Below are 22,768 nucleotides of genomic sequence, written 5' to 3' on the forward strand. Positions count from 1 at the left end.
GATGCCGCTTTAGTTGCCCATTCAGAGCCAGCTCTTCAGAGCTTGACGTCCTGCTTTGCGGAAACTGCCAAAATGTTTGGCCTGGAAGTCAGCCTGAAGAAAACTGAGGTCCTCCATCAGCCAGCTCCCCACCATGACTACCAGCCCCCCCACATCTCCATCGGGCACACAAAACTCAAAACGGTCAACCAGTTTACCTATCTCGGCTGCACCATTTCATCAGATACAAGGATCGACAATGAGATAGACAACAGACTCGCCAAGGCAAATAGCGCCTTTGGAAGACTACACAAAAGAGTCTGGAAAAACAACCAACTGAAAAACCTCACAAAGATAAGCGTATACAGAGCCGTTGTCATACCCACACTCCTGTTCGGCTCCGAATCATGGGTCCTCTACCGGCACCACCTACGGCTCCTAGAACGCTTCCACCAGCGTTGTCTCCGCTCCATCCTCAACATCCATTGGAGCGCTTACACCCCTAACGTCGAAGTACTCGAGATGGCAGAGGTCGACAGCATCGAGTCCACGCTGCTGAAGATCCAGCTGCGCTGGATGGGTCACGTCTCCAGAATGGAGGACCATCGCCTTCCCAAGATCCTGTTATATGGCGAGCTCTCCACTGGCCACCGTGCCAGAGGTGCACCAAAGAAAAGGTACAAGGACTGCCTAAAGAAATCTCTTGGTGCCTGCCACATTGACCACCGCCAGTGGGCTGATAACGCCTCAAACCGTGCATCTTGGCGCCTCACAGTTTGGCGGGCAGCAACCGCCTTTGAAGAAGACCGCAGAGCCCACCTCACGAACAAAAGGCAAAGGAGGAAAAACCCAACACCCAACCCCAACCAACCAATTTTCCCTTGCAACCGCTGCAATCGTGTCTGCCTGTCCCGCATCGGACTTGTCAGCCACAAACGAGCCTGCAGCTGACGTGGACTTTTTACCCCCTCCATAGATCTTCGTCCGCGAAGCCAAGCCAAAGAAGATTTGAGACGACTTAATATTACTGTAATTGATGTAATGTTAAGTTCTTGAAAACATTAATACGTTCATTATAATATTTTTAAATACAGATTCTGAAACTGTTACTGTTACATGTTCATTTAAGCTGCAGTTTGCTTGTGGGAAATAGACTAGTTAAACAGAACTTTATAACAGTAAGAAGCAACTTAAACCACACTGATATTGTACCATGTCATTTCAGCTGAAATGTTAGTACAACATAATTTGAAATGTCATGGTATCAGATTTTACTTCAATATACACTACAGAGGAAGAGCATATATTATACTGTAACATCCTGTCATCCCAACAGAGAGTGGAGTTCAAATCCAGGGTAAAGAAAATGAATATCTACTCTCAAGGAGATCTGGTTAAGTGCCTCTCCCCTCACTGACAGCTGTTAAGGTCACTGGTAAGCAGAGTTCTCACAGTTTGAGCCCAAGTATCAGACATGACTCAAATGCTGAAAGCAAAATCCATCTGTCCAAACAACTTCATAGGAAACTGAAATTGTGTGGTCATAGAAGATTGGTTATTCCCCTTTATTGAGTTCTGGTAAATTTTTTAAAAATTGGATGATGCATACACTTGCAATGCAATTTCAAGAACTATATAGAGGGTGATAACAATTCTAGAATTATGTTCCATTATTAGATCAAGACAAATAATAAACACCATCAATTATGTTCAAGATCAGCAAGGGATGCATTGTTGATTTGTATGAACGTTTTTCAGTTTGAACTAAAAACATAGTTCATAAACTGAAAACATGTCAAGTCTGTACAATGCATTTTCAGCTTCAACCTTTAAATCCTAGTGAAGCCAATGGTGTAACGAGGGATGTTGGCCTGGCAGAGGTACAGCATTAGTTTGTTTATTGGTCCAGTGAATCTGAAAGACTTTGCAGAAATGATATCAGGCTTTCAGATGGAAATAAAGCAGCAAACTGATTTTTTAAAATGATATTTAGGCAACTATGGAAAAAAAAAGCTTTGTTATTTTTGCAGAGCACCAATAAACACAAGTGAACTAGTTTTTGCTGTAAAGATCCACTGGTAATTAATATCCTCAATGGGTTTCAAAATGTTGCATGATTAACATAACTACTCAAAAAAAGGCCAATTTGGAAGTTACCACCACCAATAAAAGTTATGAGTAAATAATATTGTACCATGAGAATTCTTTCTGAAATCCAGTATTGCATGAATTTCAAAAAATCTAACCCCTGAACAGTGGGAAACCTCACATTAATGTCAGCATTACCATAGAAGATGATGAACTGGAAGCAATTCCAATGCATCACTCAGCCAGGCATTCACTGAAATACAGTCAAAACAAATTACTTAAAAGATTTCATTTTATCAAGAGCACATGTTAAATGTATACAATTAGAAACAAACTGAAGTGCAAAAGGACAAGAGTCAACAGCCCAATCTCATTCACTGGCACAAGTCATGAATCAAATGAAATCAGGTTGGTACTGCAGCCTCAAAGCTCCAAGGATTAATGTTCAATTCTGGTTTTTTTGTTGGGGGGGGGGGGGAGGAACCATTGTGCTCCAATTAAATCTATAAATTTTCTGATGACACCACCATTGGTAGTCAACTAATGGGTAATGAGGACTCAGAAAGAAACTGCATGCATGGTTCCAGAACAACAATTTTGCTCTCAATCTCTGTAAGACGAAGGACCAACAATAAGGCCAATTGTTGAATTTGGTAAGGTAGGATGCACCGGTCTTCATTAATGAGATGACACCAAAGAGGGTTATTACCTTAGAGCCTCTGGGCATCCACATATCAGAGCCTTTCCCCAGGGCCCACCAAATCAAAATAACCATGAAGATTATTTTGTGGACATCTTTATCATGTAAATGGATATCAACATACAAAATGAAGCCTTCAAAATCAAACTTTTTATGCAAATAATATAGTCTTGGACAGCCAGCATAGATTATTAAAGAAAATTGACTGATGTTTGAGAAGGCAACAAAAACCGATGGAATGCAGTTGTAATTTTTTTTTTTATATGGATTTCATCTGTCATTCAACAAAATTCCAAGTTAAAGGCAAAGAAGTTTGAAGCCCATGAATAAAGGGGTCAATGGAAGCAAGAAATTCACTTAAATCCAGAAGCAGACATCACAAGCAGTGGTGTGTAGAGGAATAACCTGGTTTCTCCATTGGGTTGAAAATTCATCAATGATCTTTCTAATTTCTAATTTCAAGAATTTCTAATTATTGCATTCCATTTTGACAAAGCAGTTTTAATATCTCTCATTCAATTTTATTGTTTAATACAATTAGTTGAGAAAACAAATTGCTTAATCTGCTCATACAAGACCAAATTATTTTCAAATTCGAATCCAGGTTAAATAATGAAAATTCAGATTACATTTATTGTGGGAAAAAAATTGCAAAGCCTCTTTTGCAAGTACATTTTTAAGAACTTAAAGTATACCAGTTTGGGATATTTTAGATGAAATCTATCCACTTCTCCAAGATCTTCCCAAAAATCATTCCTATCTTTATTTCTTCCAATGGCTCTCTTCCACAAATGAATTCCACATTCTACTTAAAACCCAATGTGCTTTGAATTTCACTCTTCACGTTAGCTTGTGTAGACTTTGGCAGAAAAAATTCAATATACACAACAGCTCTCACTTTTCAAACTGACTAATCCAATCTACATACAAAAACATGTTACAAGGTGTGAAAGAGGTTTACCAAAATAAATCAAAATATAACTAAATCTATAGAAAATAAACGATGGAATTGCTTTTATTTTTAAACTATTTCAATGGGCAACATGCCTAAAATTACATATTAAGGAATTTTAAGGAATTAAAATATTTGGGATGCCAAGTATTTCTAAGCTAATATTATAGTCCATATATAGAAAGGTTCAAATGTACATACAGTACATTAAATACTGATCACAATATAAAGCTGGACAATTAAGGGAATAATATTTTTCTACTATTGTATTATCCAACACTTGACATCATAAAATGAGATTGATCTTCCGTGTTAATTTCTGCCCACTGATGATGATCATCATGTTCTTTTCCCATTGCCATCCTTTATAATACTCTTCAGATTCTTATTCTATCCATTGTTTTCTCCCTCTATCCCTATTATTGATTTCTCCCATCATCCAATGACCTTTGTACCATTTCTGTGTCGTTCATCTATACAACTTTAATATCACTACTTCTATTAAATCACTTCTTTTGTGAAAGAATTTTAAACATTTAATTTTTAAGCAAAAAGCAGAAATTAATTACATACATAATTACAAAAGAAAAAACCTTCAATAAAATACAAATGATTATAAACTGGAAATGAGGAAGCACTGGAGGCATGGGACAGGAACTAGACTGGAATACAAAAGAGAAAGGATCAGACTATGGTAGATGTTAACCTGTTGGATTGGGTAAAATATATAGTAAAAGAGAGACAAGGGGTAGACACAAGGCCGATTGAAAATGAAGCTGGAGAAATTATAATGGGTAACAAAGATGGCAGAGGAACTCAACGGATATTTTGCTTCAGTCTTCACTGAGGAGGACATTAGCAATATACCGGATATTCAAAGGTCTCTGGGAAAAGAATTATAGTCAGGATTATAAGGGAGATGGTGCTTAGTAAGCTGAATGGTCTAAAAGTAGTTAAGTTGTGAAGGAGGTGGCCTTGGAGATTGTAAAGGTATCAAAATTGATTTTCCAGAAATCAATTGACTCAGGCATGGTTCCCGAGAATTGGAAGGTCCCAAATGTAGTTCCGCCATTTAAGGAAGGAGGGAGACAGAAAAAAGGAAATTATAGGCCTATTAGTCTGACTTTGGTAGTTGGAAAGATATTGGAATCAATCCTCAAAGACAAGGTTATGGAATACTTAGAGGTGCAAGGCAGCATGGTTTCATGAAAGGAAGATCCTGCCTGACCAGCCTAATGGATTTTTTTTTTAAGGAAATCTCAAGCAGGGTAGACAAGGGAGAGGCTGTGGATGTAGTATATTTGGATTTTCAAATGACCTTTGATAAGGTGCCATATAAGAGGCTGCTTAATAAGATTAAAGTCCATAGAATTACTGGAAAAATAATAAATTGGGTAGAACATTGGCTGATAGGCAGGAAACAAAGCATGGGAATAAAGATCATATTCTGGTTGGTTGCCTGTTACTAGTGGTGTTCCGCAAGAGTTAGTGTTAGTTCCCCTTTTTGCAATGTATATTGATGATTTACATTATGAATTAAATGGTTTCCTGGCAAAGTTTGCAGATGACACCAAGATAGATTGTAGAGTACGAAGTGTAGAAGAAATCGAAAGCTTGCAGCGAGACTCGGACAGCTTTGGAGAATGGGCAAAGTAATGGCAGATGAGATACATGATGTTGAAAAATGTATGGTTGTGCATTTTGGTAGAGGAAATAAGCAGTTGGATTATTATTTGGGTGGAGAGAAAGTTCAAACCTCAGAAGTACAAAGGGACTTGGGGGTCTTCATGCAGGATAACCTGAAAGTTGACTGCCAGGTTGGGTTGGCAGTAAAAAAGGTGAATGCTACATTGGCATTTGTTTCAAAGAGGATTGTGTATAAGAATAAAGAGGTATTGATGAGACGCTATGGGGCACTGGTTAGACATCATTTGGAGTACTGTGTGCAGTTTTGGACCCTGTATCTTAGAAAGGATATAGCAAGGTTGGAGAGGGTACAGAGGAGGTCCATCAGGAATGAAAAGGCTAACATATGAGAAATACTTAGCAGCTCTTGGACTCTATTCATTAGAATATAGAAGAATGAGAGGGGATCTCATAGAAACATTTTGAATCATGAATGGATTGGACAGAGGAGATGCTTAATGGGTTTAATGTATCTTATAGATTGAACTTTGAATAAATGGGAAGGGGGAGGGAGGGAAGAGGGGAAAGGGGAGAAAATAACATTGTATATATTCAAGAGAAAAATGTCTGTATGTATTTTGGTCAATATGGTTTATAGTGTGAAAAATAAAAAAATAAAAAAATAAAAATAAAAAAAAATGTTTTCCCTGTTGGGTGATTCCAGAACAAGAGGGCACAGTCTTAGAATTAAAAAGTACCAATTTACAACAGAGGTGAGGAGAATTTTAGCCAGAGGGTAGTGGATTTGTGGAATTTGTTGCCACATGCAGCTGGGGAGGCAGGATCATTAGGGGAATTTAAAGGGGAAATTGATAGGTATCTAATTAGTTAGGGTATCATGGGATATGGAGACAAGTCCGGAACTTGGAACTAGATGCGAGGACAGTTTAGCTCAAGGAGGTCTCACGGAGAAGACCCGATGGACCAAATGGCCTGCTTCTTTTCCCTTTTCTTGTGATCTTGTGATTTATGAAGTGGATCTTGTGACACAAAATTATGAGGATTATTTGGTTTCTAAATCACCACTAGGATCCTAGACTTGTATCCCGCATTACTCACAAAGCAGCTGATGCCTGCAGGCTTTTTTTGTCAGAAGAACATTCAAGGAAATCTCAAGGATGGACATTTCAGAAAGGCAGAGTTTATTGTCATTTTCACTGAACAATCTACATTTGTACCAAAATTCTTTCTTGCTGCAGTTGAAAAACTGGAAAATCAACTGCAAAAGCATACTTAATTAAATAGACTAAATACAAAAAGACAGGTAATACACGTTCACAATGATCCTAGAGCAAAATCAAGTAATTAGTAATAGCATAAGTAGTCCTTTTGTGGTGTCAGAGCTGTCTCTCATTAGTGTAACAGAGAGGTTCAGCAGCCTGATAGTTTTCAGAAAGAAACTCTTTTTGAACCTAGAAATCTTGGTCTTCAGACTTATGTACCTTCTCCCCAAAGATAGCAGTAAAAAGAAGTTGCTTATGATGTTAGTCGCCTTCTTGAGGCAGCATCTCACACAGATGCACTCAGTGGATTGAAGGTCACAGTCTGTGATTGAACTGGCTACGTTAGTTACCTTCCAGAGCCTTCTACATTCTTTGGCAGTCAAATTCACAAGCCACCCTGTGAAGGAATTGGTCAGTATACTTTCGACAGAGTACTGTAGAAATTTGATAGAGTGATTGAAGGCATGCTAAATCTTCCCAGATGTCTTAGAAAGTAGAGGCGCTGGTGCACCTTCTTCAGAGATGTCCTCGATATGCTAGATCCAGGTGGTCTCGGGAACCTGAAGGTTGTAACCCTCTCCACCTTCATCAAAGCAGAGGTTTAAAAGCAAGCATTGAAGAAAGCCCTTTAAGTCAGAAATGTCCAATATTGGAAGCTGTTTGGAGTGGGGAGCATTAAGGTGGCATAGTGTGTTGAAATATTGCATTAAAACACTCCTGCAGCAGTAGGCAAAGAACAGGAAATCACTTAAACTTGTACATGCATTTTATCATATAATTATTGAATGCTTTTTTTAAAAACTTATAGATCACCTTTGTGCAACAATCAAGTATCAAAGGGCAAGTATGAAAACTATATATTCAGTAATTCCCAAAACATAACTAGGCTCAAGGTTAAAGTTATAACCATTTACAAGATCATAAAGCAAGTCCGTTTATTTCAACAAGCACAGTGTGAGCAGAATTTGCAGCTAACAAAGTTGAAAACAAACAATAAAATCCAGCCAGGAGTTGAAAATGGCTCAGCTTGGGGCTTCATCAGCTACTGTACCAATGCAGCAGTGGAAGAAGGGGAGGCTGGACAGATGCAAGAAGAAATACGAGATCAGCTTAGGGTTGAATAGGATACCAAATTTATATATTTATTGGCTTGAGACCATTAACAGGGGCCAGATTTCTTTTTGTGCAGAGGCAGAAAATGATGGCTTCAATTTAGGAAAGCTGGCTCGATGTTGAGAAGTAATTATGCAAAGAGGAAAAAGGAGGGAGCCAAAAAGATGACCGTGAAGAAATCAGTAATAGTCCACATTAACAATTGGAGAGAGGTAGGAAAGAATAAGGACAGATTATGCAACAAAAATGAGTCTCAAGAGGAAAAGTGAAATAAAATACTCAGGCAATCAAAATTAATTTCAGAGACTGGACTTGTTGACAATGTCAGCATTATTTTTCATCTCAATGATAGACCTGAAGAAGTTGTTGAGGAACAAAGGGAACTTCCTTTGTCCTCTTATTAAAAAAAGGACGCATCCGTATGTTTTCTTAATGGTCACCGCAATGTGTTGTCCCAGGTCAATAGAGATATTTATTCCAACGAACTTTAAGCTATCTACTCTTTCCACTTCAGCACTATTCATTTGGACAGAGGTGTGGACTCTGCCCTCCATCATCTCATTCAACCTACTGACATTGAGAGATGTCACCATGCCACTGGACTGTCAATCTCTTTCCTGTATTCCATCTCAATGTTATTTGATACCTGACCCACTACAATGGTGACGTCAGCAAATTTGAAGATGGAGTTAGAATGGTATTTAACAAAATAATCAGAGGTGTAGAGGAAATATAATTGGAGAATGAATACACATCCTTGAGGAGTCCCAGTGCTCCTCAATTAGCTATTCCAAGAATATAGAACTGCATCAGGCAGAACCACATTTCTTCTATTATAGGTGTGTTATGAACACAATATGTCGTTTAGGGACCATACATTTGTGCGCAAACAACTCCTGGAGACTAGGGATAAATCTCTATAGACCAGTGGTTTTCAACCTTTTTCTTTCCACTCACATTCCACTTTAAGTAATCCCTATGCCTTAAGTGCTCTGTGATTGGTAAGGGATTGCTTAAGGTGGTATGTGAGTGGGAAGGGAAGGTTGAGAACCACTGCTCTAGACCCAATTGTGCCTGAAATATTTTGCTTGAGAAAAATTGCCATTGGCCCATTTCCTTTGGACTGATGAAACCATGCACCTAATGAGTCAATTGACAACGATTAAAACAGTGGTTTTCAAACTTTTTCTTTCCACCCTACCACCTTAAGCAATCCTTTACTAATCACAGAGCACCTATACGGCATAGGGAATGCTTAAAGTGGTATGTGAGTGGAAAGAAAAAGGTTGAGATCCACTGCTATAGACAGTTCACACCAAATAAGGCAAGTTTAAAAAGTGTTCATTTATTTCCTTTTTTCCTCCCACACAAATTTCATGAGAGCAAATTTTATTTGGTTTCTAAAGGCTTTGAGCTTGATTTGTGAATCTATTGAAGGTTGAATTTCTGTAACCTGATTGGTTGTAACAATGTACAGATATTGCTGTAAAGAATTCTATACTGAGCAGGAAATTATTTTGAATTTTCCAATTTCCAGCATTATTTGGAATGTCAGTCAAGAAACTGCACAATGTTTTATGATTCATCAATTACTCACATCACATATCCAACCCACAAACATTGCTCAACTTATGAAATTGTAAAACTAAATTGAACTAGGACATAAAAACATTTCAGCGAACAATGCTGGAGAAAGACAGCTGGTCAAACAGTGTAGTTTATATAGTAAAGATGCAAGTTGGAGAGTGCCCAGTTCACTGAATGCTCAGTGAATAATATCTTGCTTTGAATGTTTCTTTTGTGAAAGATCAACTATCTTACAAAAGATGAAGCAGTCTTTTCTCTGACTACAGGCTCGCTTTCAAATTAGTGTTTCTTCCCCCCACAAATAACACAGTTCTGAAAACCCTTCCCATCAAACATTAGACTCAAACACGTTTTATCAACTTACTTCAAAAATACTTCTTGATGGTGTTCCAAAACCTTTGGAATATAGAATCTATATAATTAGAATACCCACAATGACAATGTTTGGGAATTCTTTTTCCACACCAATTCAAAACATACAGCTCTGAAGTCTGTAGGCACTTTCTAGGCACCTTGGCATAATCTCACACATTCTGTTTGTACTGAAAGTTCACTAGCGTAAAATATAGACCAATAATATTTAGTTCAAATGTTAAAAATTGGAGCACTCACCACAGTAATGATTGTGGTCAAATCTGTAAGTACCATAATATTAATATGGGTTCTCAGATCATTTAAAGATTGACATTACAAAATTAATGTTCAGTACTTCTGTGATATTTTGTGGTCAAGTATTCACTTTCAGCACCTCATGTCAGAAATACACAGCCAGTTCTCACTATGTGGTTCCAAGTTCTCAACTGTGTATTTCCTTCACAGTTTCAAAGAACACCAAGCCAGTTATTCCCATTTCCCACATCATCTATCCTGCAGGCTCTTAAAGATGCCAGATTATATTTATGTTAGTACAGTTTCACTCTACAGGCCAGTGGTGGCCAAGTTATTTTTTTTTTGCAGATCAGTGTACATAATGAAACCATGATTTGCACATGTCAAGATGTTGGGACTAACAAAATTATTTATGTATTTTTCAACAAAAAATATCATTTCCAAACTTTAGTCTCCAAATATCATACAGGCCAACATATGTGATGTTCAAGGAACAAATTGCCAAGTGTGCAGCTGGAGAGCTTAGTAACGTCAAAGATGTTGGTCAGAATTGAAAAGCTCAACTTTGATTTTACCTTGACACACAATTAACCATTTGAACAGCTTGTCAATGAGACTGGGGAAATGGGCCAAGATTTCCAAATTTAATTAGATGTTCATGGCAGCAGAAAATGGCATTTTTCCAATTAGATTTAATTTAGCAGACCTACAGAAACACAAAAGCTCCCTATCTTGGAATCCTGAACAAAGAATTGCTGGAGGAACTCAGGTCAGATAACATTCATGGCTAGAAATAGTCACTCAAATTTTTAGGTTGAGAACCTTTATCAAGACAAAGATAAAAAGATGAAATTACAGAGATGAAGAAGCTGAGGGATGGCCCAAAAGGACATAGGGTGCAGGACAAAAGACATGAGAGGTGGAGAGGTGGGGGGGAAAAGAGAGCAAGCGAGAGCATGTGTGCACTGGAGGGAGGGGGAGAGAAGAGTTAGAAAGAGGGAAAATAATAGTTCAAGATGAGATTAAAAAAAAAGACATGGAAACATTAGAACAACCTATTCACTATTTTGTCCTTGACTTTTCCATTTTGACATCCTGAATAGATCCTTTATTCTGACTGGTTGCATCACTGTCCTATATGGAGGTGCAAATGCACAGGACAGGGAAAGACTGCAGAGAGTTGTGAACTCGGCCAGCACATCAGTCTTCACTCCATCAAGGACATCTACAAGAGGCAATGTCACTAGAAAGCAGTCTCTATCCTCAAGGACTCTAACCATCCACCCCATGCCCTCTTCATACTGCTACCATCAGGAAGGAGGTACAGCGAGCCTGAAGAAAAACACCAAGCGATACAAAAAAAGCTTCTTCCTTTTGCCATCCTAGTTCAGAATGGACAATGAACCACAGACACTTACCTCATTTTCTCTTCTTTTGCACTATTTATTTATTTGATTTAGAGCAATATGTGCATCTATAATGATGCAAATCAACAAATTTCTGGACATGTTCCCGACAATAAATTCTGATTTCACCTCAAAATTGAAGGCATTTCTAAAGTTAGGAAACAACAGTCTCGAGCAGTAAATGAACCACAATTTTATAATTATGATTTGTTTATTATCCATTAAAACTTTACACTAAAACATGTATGTATAGATATCTGACTGAACATCTGATATTAAAATTTATGGGTCCCAACCTCAATTCAAAGAAATGAATTGAATTTAGGCTTTCACTGGAGAACAACATTCAAGAAATACTGCACTGTCATCTTTCAAATATTTCAGTATACCAAAGCATCATCACACATATCAAAAGGTTTTGAAACTATTTAAAAGAAGAACAATATTTGTTCATTGAGCAACAGTTAGATTATTTATCCTTTAGGGTCCAAGCTGTGCACAAACTCACTTCCACATTTCCTAGGCTGCACAATGACCGCATTAACAAATACATTGAAGAACTGTGGTCAACCTAAAATTGTGAAATTGGCACCATAAAACTACATTTGTTCTTTTACAATAACATATACTTTAAGAGAAGTAGAAATACATTCCTTTATAAGTTAGAAAGATTTTTTTTTAAATCACATGGTATTTCAAAGTATATATGCTGCATGAGTTTCATCCAACGCTATTTCAATTCAACCTTTCAATAAATCTTTGAAGTCCTTTTTCTCCTAATATAATTATTCAGCATCATCTAGTATGCAAAGTCTTTACTTCTCACAATTCTGAATACAGAATTCAGTAGAAGCTAGTTTTAGCCTGTATCAACCAATCTATTCATTGGTCCAGTCCATCTTACATTTATGTTTTGAGCTTCCCCCTGTGGAAGCATCCTGACCATAGGAGAGAATTAACAAAGGATATACCCAATTGAAGATAGCTATAATTTAAGCCCTTTACTAAGTCACCAACCACTTAGCCACATCTTTTCTCTGAAATTGAACTCCAACCTTGATGGAAATAAATATCAAGCCTGATCTCTACAAAAATTTGTATGCCCCTCCTCCATATATTTTCCCTAAGGAGACCAGAACTATTGCAAAGAATCAGGAATGTAAAGGAACCAAGATTATTTACGTTTAATCTAACTTTACAGCTTTATAATTATATTCTAGTCTCGCATTTAGTTTAAATTAGGCTCTATTTGTCAATAGTGTAATTTTTGGTGCCTCCATTCTAAGAAATATCTGGTTTGCTTTTTTACTCTGACCAAAGAGAATCAAATCATACTTATCAAATATCATAAGGCCATTGAAAAAAGTTGTTAGTTCATTTTGTTTTTATCTTTCAAAGGTTCAACGAGATTCACTTTCATTTTTATTTCATAATTAATACTATGTCCATTATTTTTGTCATTCCATAAATGGCTGGTGAGTGGTTCTAGCCATGAGTGACCTTGGCAATTAACAAGGCTCTTCTTCCAGGTTCACCGGTTGTCCAATGCTACTAATGTTTGATTTTGTGAGGTTACCTACCAGTAATTTTTTTTTAATTCAGTGGGATTTTAAAAGTCTTGCAGTAGTTGATTGAGGATTCAAGGCAATAATCTTTTAAACTCATGCTATGGAGTGAGGTATCTATTTAATATTCAGTGTAGGAGCTTACGGTTGTCCTTTACTATCCATTTAATTGATTTGATTTTGGCTCTGGTGCTTTTTTATTCCCCACACAATTGCAGAGTTATTCCATATCTAATTTCCTCTTGCAGCAGTCAGGATAATATTTGACACAACTTAAGTATCTGTCATTGAATCTTTGTGGGAGGCAGTTTCTAACTAACAGAAGCCAGGAAAGCCACTGAGACTAGAAACGATGAACAATGGGGGGGTGGGAGGGGGGGCTAGTTACAGAAATTCCTGCCAGGTATATTCCAGTCTCACATTTAGTTTGCAATAGGCTCTACTGTGCATTATTATTCAACTTTCTCCATTGGTCAGAATTTCGTGGATGATCAAAAGTAAGTGTTGAATTGTTTTTCAACCAAACAACTCAGAAACATAATACAAACTACTGTTGCCTGGGACATTCATCCTGTACAATAGTGACCAGCTGTAACTTTATGGATGTCATTTGTCATGCTTTTTTGCAATATTTGTTTGAAGTCCTGAAGTTCACCTACTAAATATAAATTAGGCTGGATCTTCACAATTAAAAGTCCACCTACCAATAGATAGTCCAAGTCTATCCCATTATTGTGACCTGTGGATGCCTCCCTCACACAGCTGATATACTGAGTCCTTTTATTAAATGCCCCTTCTTCTGATGCCACTTCATACTCCACAACCCATAAAGATACAAGGATGAAGTAAATATAGAACTAGGAGTCGGCCATTTAGTCCCTCATGCTTTTTCTGCCATTTACCAAGCTCAAAGGGTGTGTTTGGGGTGGGTCGGGGAAGGTGCTTAAGCAGTCCAGGATGTGAAAGGTTTCAGTGTTCTATTGCTGAACTCTGCACCATACAGCCAAGATGGAGAATCAAATTTCACAGTAGAAAGGCAGCCAGGTTCCTGCAATTAAGGCAACTTTTTAAAAAAAAAAGTCCTGGCGTAGTTTACAGAAATCCAAAATACTTGTGAAGAATGCAATTTCACTTCTTCTGACTATCTGAGAGCCTAATATTAACCCCTATCCTTTTTTTGTAACAAACTATTATCCTTTTCCACCCTTATCCTCTGATGTTCTGTGCTGCCTCAACATGTGGATGATCAATGAACAGACATCATAGCATATCGCACTGTGGTCCATAAAACAAAGTCTGCCCTGCTGATTCACCAGTTTACAAGTTGCAAAATGAGGCTGGGAGGGGCTGTGTGTGATATGCCTTTAATGCAGGATGAGCTTCTTGTTTTCCACAATGCTGGAGGTTGAATGTGGGGTGTCAGTACCCAAAAGATGCCGTGTTGAACCACGACACAAATCTCAAAAACATTGGCAGCTCGCAAACCTATGTTCACAAACAGATCAATTTTATCCCACGCGATCACTGAAGCGATACATCTTGAGTGATCTTGCACTACAATCGAATGTCTTGACACGCTTATATTACAACCATCACATTATCTTTGCAAATTCCTTTAAATCACCCCCTCAAACAATTCCTCAACATTGAGTTACTAGAATTTTGTTTTCCCAATTGCAACTTTGAATTTTAAAAAAAACAGCATCTTCCCATCACTTATAAAGGGGCTAAATTATGTTTGCCATCTCGAAAGCAGAAATCCTCTTCTGTGGGAACATTAACTGGTCTTCTTTTCGGTTTGAGTTATTGCAATCCATCCTAGTCCAGTATCATTCTGACTCAATGTCCTTATTTAACCAATATATGTCCCTCATATGATCAAGGACATTTCTAGCGATTACTATTTCCAATTATTCACGTAAAATCTACTATATTCTTAGTTCGGGACAAGATAAATACACCATCTAAACGTCTCCTTATTCCTCAAATACAATGCTTGAACAAAAATGTCCATCAATACTAGCTCGTTCGCCAAGCCGGAGCCACCAGGGGTGCTGTCTCTCCTTCATTCAATTTTTTTTTGCCCCGCAGCTTCCAAATCCAAAGTTTATTTTCTTCGAAAGAAAACATCCACTTACTTTTCAGCGCGTTGATCAGCATGACGCCGTCTTTAATGAGCTCCTTGATGAACTTATTGGTGCGCTCCAGCTCAATCTCGTGTGCTTTGAGCCGATCCCTGAAGTCCGGGCTGTCCCGGGAGCAGTCGGTGAACTCGAGGGTCGGGAGCCCCATCTCCGCCGCTCACAAGTCAGCGTCGCGCTTCGGCTCCCGGTTCACCTTCCAGCCGCAGAGCAACACCTCAGCCCGGGGCTACAGTCACACAGCCTCCAGACCCCCAGATCCAATTTATTTTTAAATAGGTCCAGAACGTAAGCGTGTCTTCAAAAGTCCTACAAAGGCTCTCCTTAAAGACCTCCTTAAAGGGTTTAAGCTAAGGTGCAAAGAGCCGGCTCTCCCTTGCAGCCGTCATGTTGCTACTCCAACTCTTCGCACTCTGGTCGAGTCGGGAGTCCGCGCTGTGCCTGGTGCCGCCCCTGAACCGAACACTTCCGCTAAGTCTCACTGCATCAAGTTTAACCAGCAGTTTACGCTGGAGGATTATAGGCTGCAACAAATATTGGCGCATTGGATTTGATGTAAAGAGCATCTTGTCATGATAAGGACGTACAAATCCCCAATTTCAGGTTTGATTAAATAAATGCTGCGGTAACTAAACTGGATGCAACTTTAATTTCCAAACGTTGTATTTCAACGCACTATAAATTATGAGTTTTACTCATTGCTTTGAAAGAAAATATAATCAAGGAATTTTCTATTTATTCCTTCATTCCAAGTTCCGAGCTTGAAAATCAAAAAGTATCAAATGTCGTTGAGATCTCAAGTGAATTCAAGTGATTTATTTTTTTTTTTAAAAACGTGCTTGCCTTTCGGGGGGGAGATGCTAAAGTCCTTTCAGTTCGTATCTCCCATTCTTTCAAACGCTGGTCGATGGTGAACAACATTGTTCGCGAGAGGAACAGGCTGCGTTTAGGCAAAACTGAACAGAAAATAAAGGAAAGGGTTGGAGGGGAAGGGAGAATCGTGAGAATTGGGTGCAGGGATCAAGATGAAGTGGAGAAATACTTCAAAGTGGCTGCTCAAGTATTGCTTAGAGCAGTGGTTTTCAACTTTTTTTCTTTCCACTTTAAGCATCCCTAATTCTGTGATTAGTAAGGGATTGCTTAAAATGGTAAATGAGTGTGTTGGAGGGCGGGGCGTGAGAGGAGGTTGCGAACCATTGCTTTCAATCCAATTGTTACTGAAATATTTTACTTGAGAAAAATTGTCATTGGCCCATTTCCTTTTGGGTTTTGAAAGTGGGCACATAACGAGTCAATTAAATGAAATTAAAACTTTTTCTTTCCACTCTCATACCACTTTAAGTAATCTCTTGCTAATCACAGATCACCTGTAGCATAGAGATTACTTAAAGTGGTGTGTGAGTGGAAAGAAAAAGTTTTAATTTCATTTAATTGAACTGGTTTAGAGGATGAGGTGACTTGGGTGCAGAAAAGACAATGGGAGTTTAATGGAACTTGGTAGGGAAGTTGACTCCAAGTCAATGAAAAGGAGCTGGGCAACTAATCTGGGGAAATGATGCAGGGTAGACTCTTTGCTGAACTCTGGACGGTGCGTGGTGTAATATGTTGCAGCTTACCGAAAGAAACGTAAAAGATACTATCCAAGAAGGTCTTTAAAAAAAAATCACAAGTATATTGTTGGATATCCCGTCATGAGAACCCGTGGAGAAGACTAGCGGGAAGGGCTACTCACTTAATGAAGGGACCCATGCGAAGTTTGTTGGGAAAGTTGATCGGTTTCTGCTGGGTGATCGGGCTTATGCGTTTTATATGGAAAACAAACAGGTCGGGGAAGAAAGGAATGAACTATAGTATTTACAGAAATCGAATTCGTTTAATTAGAAACTAAACAACATTTTTGAGCAATTCTCAAAATCATCTCAACATATGAAGAGAAATTGCTGTGAGTACACAGCAGGTCAAGCGAAAATCAGTTAACGTTTCAGCTCTAATGAGCGGTCTCCTACCCGAAACGTTAGCCCGGTATTTCCTTCCCCGAATTGCCCGACCTGTTAGTGTTAACAGCATTTCAGGTTTCCCGTATCGGTTCAAACATTCCAATCTGCTCCACGCTGACACTATGCGTCTAGATTTAGCAACTGCATGCAGACTGGAATAGAAAGTTTCAACTGCATGGGTGAACATGGAGGCCAGCTGGGGCACTGAGTACACATCCTTGTATGGCACCAGGGCTGAGAAGGTGTTGTCTCCAATCCCCATTGCTTGCATCTACCAGACAGTAAGTTAAGGATCCAGTTGCAGAGGAGGGTCCTGAGACCAAGCTCCTGATTAGTTTATTTTGGACTATAGTGTTGAAGTCAGAGCTGTGGTTAATGAATATTAGTCTGGAGTAAGTTCCTTGTTGACCACTTGTTCCAGGGCTGAGTGGGAGGCCGGGGGAATGCTGCAGAACATAAAGATGTCCATGACTTCTCCTGCCAGCTGGCCTGCACAGTTTCTTGGGACCAGTCCAGGGTAGCCATCTGGGCCAGGTGAACATGAGGTTGCTGTGATAGGAGCAGCTGGCTGACTGGCCTTCATTTTGAGGCAAGCTGGAATGTATTGAGCTCATCAGAAAGATGTGTTGTTGCTGGCCTTGCTTTGTAACCCATGATGACATGCATGTCCTGCAGTAGTCACTAAGAATTCATGAGGTTCACCTGGGTCTCAACCTGAGTTTGGCACTGTCTCATGGCATTATTGATGGCCTTGCGAAGGTCATACCTGAATTTCTCATATTGGGCCAAAACTGGAACGCTTCAGCCGTGGACTTCATTAGTGAGAGAACCATGCAGTTGAGCCATGGTTTCTAACTGGGAAACCCACAGACTGTCCTCTTTGGCATGCAGTCCTCCACACACTTACTGATGGAGTCAGTGATGATGATGGTGTATCTTTTGAGGTTGATCACTGATCCCTTGATTATGGACAAATTCACCAACTCAAAGCAGCTGTGTAGGACGTCAATGATAAGATCTAGTGCTGTACCCAAAAGTGTCGAGAAACTCAGGACGTCTCGCAGCAGCCATGGAAAGCAAAAGTCGGTCGATGTTTCAGGCCTGGGCCCTTCTTCAGGAGTGGCAAAAATCAGTCAGATTCCTGAATAAAATGGTGAGCACAAAATGAAGACTCATTGATCCCAAAATTCTCTATTCAAATCATGCTCCCAATTGTTCTTAATCCTGGACCTTGAGGCCATTCTTAAATCTATTAAATTATTATAAATGTTTGATAATAATCCTCCACGGAAAAATTGCAAAGCAAAAAAAAAAATCAAGATCATTCACTTCAGATATTTGAGGAAAATCTGAAAGTTTTTATCTAGTTTTTTATGATAAGTGTAAAATTTGTGAAGCTTCATTAATTCATATGTTTTGGGAGTGTCTGAACTTAGAACATTTTTGGAAAAAAAAATTTCCAAACTTTAAAAATAATTCTTAAGACTAATTGATTGCTTTAATTTTTTTTCTCTCAAGATGAGGATATATCTCTGTCTTCAATCCAGAAGAGAATCTTAGCTTTTGCTTCATTGATAGCTAGACAAGTAATTTTATTAAAGTGGACAGTGTTTTGTCCACTCATATTCAATGGTTACATGATATCATTTCTTATTTAAGTTTAGAAAAAAAAATAGATGTAATATTAAGGATGCAAAGTCTGAATTTATAAGATGTGGGCCCCATTCATGGATTGTTATCATAATCTGAGGATTGAAGTGGTGTGCATGCTCCGGGGATTCCCTGCCTGATGTCTGGGGGCTGTTATTCAATTCATATTTACAATATATACAGATAATTTTTGTATTCAATATTGATTTTGGACATAATAAAAGTTATGATTTAATTGTTATAATTATGGAATTTTATATCCTGAATGAAATAAGTTAAAATAATAATTATGGTCATGCTTCTAATTTACCATTGATATGTGACATATGATTTGATGTTATAATTAACGTACCTTGTGCAAAGGGTTTTTGTTAACTTAATACAAATATTTTAAAAAGAAAACGTGGGAAGGGAGGAGCCTCGGCTAACAGGTGATCGACCAAAAGGCAAATGTGGTGGTAGTGTAGCAGTGGTCAAGGATGTTGGGGCATCTGGTGGGGGAGAAGACACATTAGTGGTAACACACTATTGAAGTTGGCTTCATTGAGGTTTCTGGCTATGATGGACAAATCTTTGAAATGTTTTGCTTCAAGGCTGTTGATGGAGGTGAATAGTTTATCCAGCACTACCTTCACATTTGCCTGGGGTGGAAAGTAGGCTGGTGTCAGAATGGCTGTTAGAATTCATGGTTGGGTATTCTAGGACCAGGGTGCAAGAGCTCACTGGGACCACCACAACTGAGCACCACACAGTGACGACGATAAAACTGACACCACTTCTTGCTTTACCCAAGGACGTTGTGCGATCTGTCTGGTGGATTGAGAAGCTCCTCAGTTGTACAATAGTCAGGTGATGTAGGTGTGAACCATGGTTCAGTGAGGCAGTGTCCGTCATCTCCCTTTGAAAGGGAAGTTGCATTAAATTTGTGAGACTCATTTTCTATGGCTAGCCAATTGCTAATCATGTGCTGAGGAGGGGTTCAATCAGAAGCCAAATTGGAAGAAACTGTTTTCAGCCTCTCCCCAATGGGAAGGAGAAGAAGTGAGGAGAATGTATTGGCTGCCTTTCCAAGGCAGTAGGAGATGTAGATAGAGTCCATGAAAGGGAGGGGTTTGCATAATGTTCTGAACTCCATTCACTACCATCTGTAGCTTCTTCTGATTTTAAACAGAGCAGTTCTGACACCACACCGTGATGGATCCAGCAAGTATGCTTTCGATAGTGTACCTGAAGAAGTTGTTGAGGAACAAGGGGGACTTGGTCTTCTAAGAAAGTAGAAGCACTTTCTTTACCATCACATCAAAACGTTTGTCTCAGTTCAGCTCATCAGAGATATTTAATTTCTAGAATTTGAAGCTATCTAATCTTTCAACCACCACCATTAATGTGCACAGCAGTTTGGTGTCTGTCCTCACTCCTGAAGTCAGTGATCATCTCCTTCATATCCAGACTTTCAATCTCTTTCCTGCATTCCATCTCATCTGGCCCACTAAAATTGTGTCATCGGAAAATTTGAAATAGAATTGGAAAAGCATTTAGGATGTAGAGAGAGAGAATAGTAGTGGACAGTGTGCACATCCTTGAGGAGTGTTGGTGTTGAGTGTGATAGCAAAAAAGATGTTCACTGACTGTGGTCTGTTACACAAAGTCAAGGATTCAGTTGCAGAGGAGAGAACTGAGGCCTAGATGCCAAAGTTTGGGAATGAGTTTACTAGAGGCAATGATATTGAAGGCAGTGCTGTAGACTATGAACAGGAACTTGAATATGGGTGTCCTTGGTGTCCAGATGTTTATGGGTCAAGAGGCAAGCCAGGCAGATGCCATCTTCAATGGACTTATTTGGAAGACAGGCAAATTGATGTGAATCAGGGCTACCTGGGAGGCCAGAGATGATGTGAGCATGACCAGCCTCTCAAACCAATGTCAGAATCACCAGTTGGTAGCCAATTTGGTTTGTTATGGTGCTTTTTATTGATTGCTTCTAATTGCTATTTGTTTAAAACAATTATTACCTTGACAACTTGGGTATGCGCCCTATCAGTTAAATTTCCTCTGTTCTCTCAGCTCCTCTTGCTCTGTACAACTTGCTTTTTCTCTCTTCACGTTTTACAAAGGGTTCTTCACCTGCTTCAATGCTGCCAGTATTTTATCTTCAAGCTGCTGGATTTGACTTGTTCATGTGAGAAAACAAACATTCTTTGGATATATTTTACTGATTTAAGTTATTTCTGAGCTTAACAGTGCCACATTCCTCCTTTGCAGTGCATGAACTCAAACCCATTGCATATGCACAATGGCCAGTTGCCATAGGGACAGATTGGTTTACTTAAGCAACTGCAATATGTACTTCAACTGGGAGATCATCCATTCAGACTGGTCTTCAATGGTTCACAAAATGATAAATATCCACTTCTTAGTGCTTAATTATGACATAGAATACAGTATATTGGATTTGGCCTGAAGTTGTCAAGAATTGATTAAAAAATTCAAGACCCTGACTGTTGCCATTATAGATAAAATAAAAGTAGGTTTCATTGTCAATATTAATAGTGCACAACAAATTTTACGATTCACATTTGGCACAGTTTATTTTTTACTTTTTTTAATTATCCTTCATATTAATTGAATTTTACAGCTTGTCCAGTTCTATTGTGATTTTTTTTCCACTTTTAAGTGCCGAATGCAGTCCAGATTAAATTTGTACAAGAGTAGATGGAGCAGTACGGTGGGTTATGCTTTCCTCAACAATAGGTTTCAGTTTTATAGGCTTGGCTCACATTATCACATATTTTTCTTCTGAAGCTCTTTATGCTTTATTCTGATGATGTAATTCACTCAGACTCTCAACCTTCCAATAATTTGTTCTATATAATTTATTCACTCATTCCAGATGATTATTTTTAAACTCATAAGTCTAAAGGCAGACACAGAAAGCATTGCAACCATCAGGAGAAGCTTAAAAAAAAATCAATCATTTACATATGAACCTAAAGAGGAAAGTAACATATCAGCTTAGGTTTATAAGTCAAATATTAATGTTTTTTATTGAAAATGTTTTGCTGTGGTATCAGAATATTTTCAAGCTCCAGGAATCTTGGCCAATAAAATATAAAAAAAAGTCTAAATATCACAATGAGCCAGGAACTGTTGGATTGTAAATGATTATTTATGATTGCAGACACTGCCTAATATACAAAATATCTGGGGTATACATTTTACTGTGCATCAAAGGACACAAAAGCAGTTTGGCAAACAGACACCATTTTTGTTCTTGTGCATTCAGGTCAATGTATGTGATAGGATATGCCATGGTCCAGAGACAGCTGGCAGAGGGGAAGATGAAGTAAATATCAGACAATGGAGTGAAATCAAGAAAGAGACATTGGGGGAATGGAGTGATTAGGGGAAAGGGATATCATCAAGTAAATGAGCATCAGAAGATGCAGAGATAAGGAACAGAGAAGGACATTATCGACTGGCAAACAAAATATCGAGTGTCAGCAAGGGATAAGAGTAAACATTGGATAGAGTAACATCTGAAGAAGCCACATCAAACAGTGGCCCCAGAGGAAAGGGTATCAGAAAATGGATTGATATCAATAGAAAAAGAGAAAGAAAGAGTATTTTTAAATGATATTTTGTTGTTCTGAACATTTTTGGTGTCCTTGTATGTGAATCATTAAATGTTAATACACAAATGTTACGAGTCCAGAGGACCCCAAAACCCAGCAACAATAGATATGCACCATTTCAAAGGATAACTTAAACAAAAGTTGCTTTTAATTTGAACATGAAAATAGAATCACACCTTAACTTAACTCTATTGACTCACTTAATCCCCTTCTAACTCTAAGTGCACGTGTGTGTAAGTTCAGAAAAGTTCTTTGGTTCACAGTCCAACCTCACTTCTCATTCCTCCAAATTCACTGGTTGCAGGCAATTTTTATACTGTGCACAGAAGTTAACATTTATGAAGTTCACCAGGCTTTGGTGCTTAACAGGTAAATGGTTACCACTCAGAAGGAATCTTGTTGGTTTTCAGAGAGTTTTTCTTGAATCAGGTCATCACAGA

General features: G+C 38.5%; 1 protein-coding gene across 2 annotated transcripts in view; it reads right to left on the reverse strand.

Moving 5' to 3' along the window:
* The window catches only part of arhgap42a (Rho GTPase activating protein 42a), a 274,248-nt gene extending 258,731 nt beyond the window's left edge, over positions 1 to 15,517 (reverse strand). Inside the window, exon 1 of one of the 2 annotated variants that reach the window (XM_069890754.1) lies at positions 15,047 to 15,517. In XM_069890754.1, coding sequence (XP_069746855.1) covers positions 15,047 to 15,200 — 154 coding nt within the window. In that variant the 5' untranslated portion in view covers positions 15,201 to 15,517. The remainder of the gene's footprint in view (positions 1 to 15,046) is intronic. The other variant, XM_069890753.1, reaches the window with a different exon arrangement.
* Positions 15,518 to 22,768: the final 7,251 nt, after the last annotated feature.

This window comes from Narcine bancroftii, chromosome 7, assembly GCF_036971445.1.
Source record: "Narcine bancroftii isolate sNarBan1 chromosome 7, sNarBan1.hap1, whole genome shotgun sequence".
NCBI classification, from domain to species: domain Eukaryota; kingdom Metazoa; phylum Chordata; class Chondrichthyes; order Torpediniformes; family Narcinidae; genus Narcine; species Narcine bancroftii.